The 5,649-nt window shown below is 30.4% G+C and overlaps 1 protein-coding gene across 1 annotated transcript; it reads left to right on the plus strand.

Annotated features, from left to right (window-relative positions):
- Positions 1-233: 233 nt before the first annotated feature.
- LOC145840846 (kelch-like protein 28) lies at positions 234-1,427 on the plus strand. The gene has a single exon (XM_082948190.1). It carries the CDS (start codon positions 234-236, stop codon positions 1,425-1,427), a length of 1,194 nt encoding a protein of 397 aa, XP_082804316.1.
- The last annotated feature ends 4,222 nt before the right edge of the window (positions 1,428-5,649 follow it).

Consider the following 5,649-nt stretch of genomic DNA (forward strand, 5'->3'; position numbering starts at 1 on the left):
CCCTTATATGTTTTGATTAAATTTTATATTTTTCAGGTGAAAAGAAGGTAATAGGTAACGAATTGATTTTAGCTTTGAAACTGGATAAGTTTTTGCTAGATAAAGGTGAAAGAATGAAGACATGTGAGACAATAACTTTGAATAATGTTACCACGTTTTACAGTTTAGCTAAATTATATCGATTGAACAATGTTGCTGAACAAACTCTGGCTTATATTGAACGTTGTTTCCAAATGGTAGCTGATACTGAAAACTTTTTACACTTAAACTTTAGTCTTGTTGCAAAAATACTTGCAAGCTCTGAGTTGAACCTTCACTCTGAAGTTGAAGTCTTTAATGCAGCAAACAGTTGGTTGAAACACAACAGTGAAGAACGTAGCAAACATGCAATAGAACTGCTATCAAAAGTTCGACTTACCTTGCTGTCAGAAGATGCATTGAGACATCTTTTGGATACAAATTCATCATTTCATGCAAACAGTAAATGTGTTGGAATATTGAATGCAGCTTTGGATTACAAGAAAAGCATTTCAAGTAACTGTTCTGAAAGTAGATATTGCAACCAAAATAAGTTTAATATAACGTTATGTGGTGGCTTTGGACTAAACTTTTGCGCTGTTAGAACTGCACTTCAAATCAATGGGAGCAACTTCAGTGATGTTAAAGTTCTACCTGATATGATAAATAAAAGAGAGTTTTCTAAAGTTATTTGTTTGAAAGGAGAGGTTTATATACTCGGTGGTTATGATGAAAACGTGCAAAATATAAAAAGTATTGATAAATATTCACCTTCTACTAACAAATGGACTGTAGTAGATGATATGATTGATGACCGTTGTAACTTTTGTGCATGTGCATTTATGAATAAAATATTTATATTTGGAGGTCGGTGTAAAGTAAATGATAATCAAAGAATACTGGCGGCTAATACTTGTTTACAATTAGATGTCAGTGACAAAAGTTGGAATAAAATTACCGAAATGAAAACGCCAAGATCAGATGCAGCTTGTGTGGTTTTTGAAGGCAACATAATAGTCTCTGGTGGTATCGTTGATTTTACTGTAAACACAGACACAGTAGAGTCATATGATGTTATTGCTGACAAATGGTCATCATTTCCTAGTATGATGCATGGTAAGTGCGGTCATAGTTCGGCTGTTGTTAGAAATTTCTTATTTGTTTTCGATACCTATCCTGGTATAGCTGAGGTTTTTGACAATGTTAGTAATAAATTTGTTGCTCTTAAACAAGCACATTCTTTCGTTAATCTTGAAGCTGTATCGATAGGTAGTAAGATCATAATCATTCAAAATGAGGAAAAGCAGATACTTTGTTATGATGTTGATAAAGAGGAATGGTCTGAAGAACCGTATGAAACTACAAAACATCTAATAGGTTTCGCTTGTGCAAAAGTACCTTGGTTCTAAATATTTTTAAGTTATAACAGTTTAAACTAGGGTTTCTCTAGCTTATTTTCATGGTCAATCCCTTTGCAAAAATTAAAAACAAAAAAGTTCGTTCAAGCGAAGTTTATTATAAATTATGTTGTCGTACTTTTCTTTTGGTTAATTTTCTTATCAAGTTAAACATTTTTGTTGTTTAAATAAACTTAAAGTTCAAAAAATATCTCTTTATATTACCTTTAATTTGGTTACTTAATATTATTTTAACATATACAGTATGTTAATAAAAATATTTACTATTAAACTGCTTTAGAGACGCTCTTTAGTTGAATTACTATATAGAAAATAATTATACTTTTTAAAATCAATATATCTTACATAAATAAATTATAAATTTATCTTTGTTTGTATAAGTTTTTAAAACAAATAAGTATATTGTACAACCTATAAATAATAAAACTGACTCAATGGTATATCAAAAAACCACAACTTGTTTATATTAATTAGTTTGACTAACATCGTAGGTCATTGATTATTAGAGTAGGTTTGTGCAACAGTCGGCAACCTGATATTTTCGGCCAACAGACATGCGTTGCTTGCGTAAGTTTTCTTTTAATTTCTTATTAAAAATATTGTGCAAACCAAAAAATATTTATCTTTTTTAATTAAAAAAACTAATAAAATCTTACTCTATGTACATGTAAGTGATTTCTAGCTATTGACTTTTTAAGTTTTGCTGTTAACCAGTGTTTTATAATTTTATACTGTAAAATAAACAAACCATTATTAATATTAACAAAGTTTTTACTATACTTAGCTGCTATAATAAATATTTTAAAACCTTTTATGTTTACGCTTTAAAAGTTATAGTAAGATTTTATAAATATACAAGGTTTGATAAGATATTTTCAAATATCGGGCTCAAGAAACACCTTTATAAATTTAGTTCGTTAACTAGTAAGTTACTTAATAAAGTGTATTTGTTTCAGTAATTAAAACAATAGTATAATTTTTTTAAAGTGTTTTATAAACAGTAACCTTAAATTTAAGGAGAGTATGCTTAAAGATCAGTGTGATCTAAAGAAAGCTGAATCAGCATTTTTAGAATATTTTATATTAAAATTAATTTTTTATTTATCCTTTTTCCTGACCCACCTTACTCAAAAATTTTAGATATTAATCAAAAAGTTTAAACAATCAAAATTAAAACCAACATGAAAAAAAGCTTTTTTTTGTTGCTGAACCACCTTTTTAAATCTTATAATGACTTTTAAGTATACTAGCCGCATTTAAATTTAAACATTTAAATAAAATTTATGTTTAACTAAAACATCTGAACTAAACAGTTTAACTTCAGCTAAAGAACTTATAGTTTAAGATGGGTGGGTGTCAATTTTGCACGAGCGTCTGTTTTGCACGAGCGTTACTTTTGCACGAAGGGACACTTTTGCACGAGCGTCACTTTTGCACGAGGGGTCACTTTTGCACGGTCGTCACTTTTGCACGAGGGGACACTTTTGCACGGCGTCACTTTTGCACGAGATACGTTTTGCATGAAGGTACATTTTTGCACGAGGGGACTCTTTTGCACGGCGTCTTTTTAGCACGAAGAGATACTTATGCACAGAGTCATTTTTGCAAGAGGAGACACTTTTTCTAGGCGACATTTTTTCATGATGACAATTTTTTACGGCAGCTTTGTTGCACAACGACACTTTTGCACAACGTCACTTTTTTAAGATGAAGTTTTACACAGCGACATTTTGGCACTATGACCTTTCCGCACGGAACATCATTTTGCATGAAGTCCAATTAAACGCTTATTTAGATTTATAACATATAGAAAAACATAAATCTATTGCGTTCGTTTTTTTTTTTATATTTAAAAAATGTACTCAGATAAAAATATATATTTTAATGTATTGAAGTACATTTTTTTAAAGATTGATAATATAAATTGAAAGCTTTTTTTAACTTTTAAAATAAAACTTTTGTATTAATTATTTTCTAAAAAATCTCAATTTAAAAACAATGTGCATTAAAAAAACCAAAAAATTACTTACTTTTCTTGAATCAATTTACTTACATTTAAAGTATTTTTATATCCTATTTCTAAACTAAATTAATTTTTTTGTCCCTTGTATAAATCTTTTATAAATAACTTTAATTTATCTTATCGTTAGTTTGTTTTTAACATCAATTTTTACTGTTTGAAATTTTAAATATTTGGTTTTTTTCCTTAAATATAGGTATGTTATAAAATTTTAGTTTTCAGTTTCTTTTTATGTTACAGATTTGGTACTAGCTAAAAAATACTTTTAATTGGCCTGCATGTAAAATTGATGTTCCGTGCGGAAAAGTCATAGTGCCAAAATGTCGCTGTGTAAATATTCATCTTATAAAAGTGACGCTGTGCACAAGTGTCGTTGTGCAACAAAGCTGCCGTAAAAAATTGTCATCATGAAAAAATGTCGCCTAGAAAAAGTGTCTTCTCTTGGAAGCGTGCATAAGTGTCTCATCGTGCAAAAATGATGCCATGCAAAAATGACGAAAGTGCAGAAGTGTCACCTCGTTCAAATTTGACTCTCCGTGCAAAAGTGTTGTTGAGCAAGAAAGCTGCCGTAAAAAATTGTCATCGTGTAAAAATGTTGCCGTGCAAAAGTGACCCTCCGTGCAAAAGAGTCGCCGTGCAAAAGAGTCCCCTCGTGCAAAAGTGACCATCCGTGCAAAAGAGTCGCCGTGCAAAAGTGTCCCCTCGTGCAAAAGTGACCCTCCGTGCAAAAGAGTCGCCGTGCAAAAGTGTCCCCTCGTGCAAAAGTGACGCCGTGCAAAAGTGTCCCCTCCTGCAAAAGTGACCCTGCGTGCAAAAGTGACGCCGTGCAAAAGTGTCCCTTCGTGCAAAAGTGACCCTTCGTGCAAAAGTGTCCCTTCGTGCAAAAGTGACGTTCGTGCAAAAGTGACCCGTTCCCAGTTTAAGATATATCTTTTTTTACAATTTTTGTTTAATATTTAAAGCAAAGTTTCCAAACCATTTTGAAAACTGCGCTAACTTAAAAAAAACTTAGTCAGTCTTCTTTGTTAACCTACCCAAACCATGTAGTGTAACTTTCAAATCTTCCGTCAATTATACTTCAGACCTAAAATTGTACTTAGAGGTCAGTGTGAGCTGAAAAAAAGCTGAGTCATCAATTTTTCAAAGCTTGTTTTGTTTTATTTCGTTTTAATTCATAATATTATCTGTAACCCACGTTACAAAAACAAAAGAATTAGTAAAAAATTAAATTAAAAGAAATAAAATTTAAAATAACATGAAATAATTTTCCATATTGCTGACTTAGCTTTTTTCAGCTTTATTTAGCTTAGATTGACTTTTAAGTATAATAAAACTTTACATCAGAAATTTCGATAAATTTCTAATTTTAATTTATCAGTTATTTTGTTACACTTGATTTATAGATATTTAATAGTTTTAAACTTTTTATGCGAGCTGTTAGCTTTGCTTTTTTACATAGTTTTACAAACTATCATTTTACAGTTCTAATCTTCAGGCTTAGTTCTTAAGTGATAGTTTTTTAGTGTCCTATTAAACTAAGTTTGGGTAAAGTACCGAAATCTGTTTGGCTGCGATGTGTTTGTTTAGAATTCAAAAAAGTTGTAGAAGTGTCTTAAAATTCTCTTATTAATGAAAAACTTTCAAAAATATTCAAAATTCGAAACTTTCGTTCATGTTAGTGCAGGGTTTGACAAACTGCGGCCCGAGGGCCAAATGAGGTGCTTAAAGTAAAAATCTGCGGCTCACAAGCTCCTTTTTAGCCAAAATATTACATTTTCAACTTATTAAAATTTAAAGATTTTGTGATAAAAACTTAATTCAATAAAAAATATTTATTACTGTCTAAAATTAATTTACTTATCATATTTTTGATGATAAACAACATTTTTAAGTGAAAACTAGAACTTTTTTTTAAATAAATTCGGCCCTCAAAAATATTTTATAATTATTGCGGTCTGCGACCAATTTTTCCTAGGGAAATTAGCCCGCGAATTACATAGTGCTGCTTACCCCTAGGTTAGTGCTTATCAAATAGTTGTTGACAGTATAATGCACGCATTACAATAAAAGCAGTCTATTGACAATGTGCGACCTGGTTTTGTATCATTCTTTTTGTTTATTGGTTTATGTAGAATGGTATACAACATTTTATTAATTTAAAACGTGCTTAAATGGTTTACAATTAAATGTTTT

This window comes from Thalia democratica, chromosome 1 (assembly GCF_965202585.1).
Source record: "Thalia democratica chromosome 1, ktThaDemo2.hap1.1, whole genome shotgun sequence".
Taxonomy (NCBI): Eukaryota; Metazoa; Chordata; class Thaliacea; order Salpida; family Salpidae; genus Thalia; species Thalia democratica.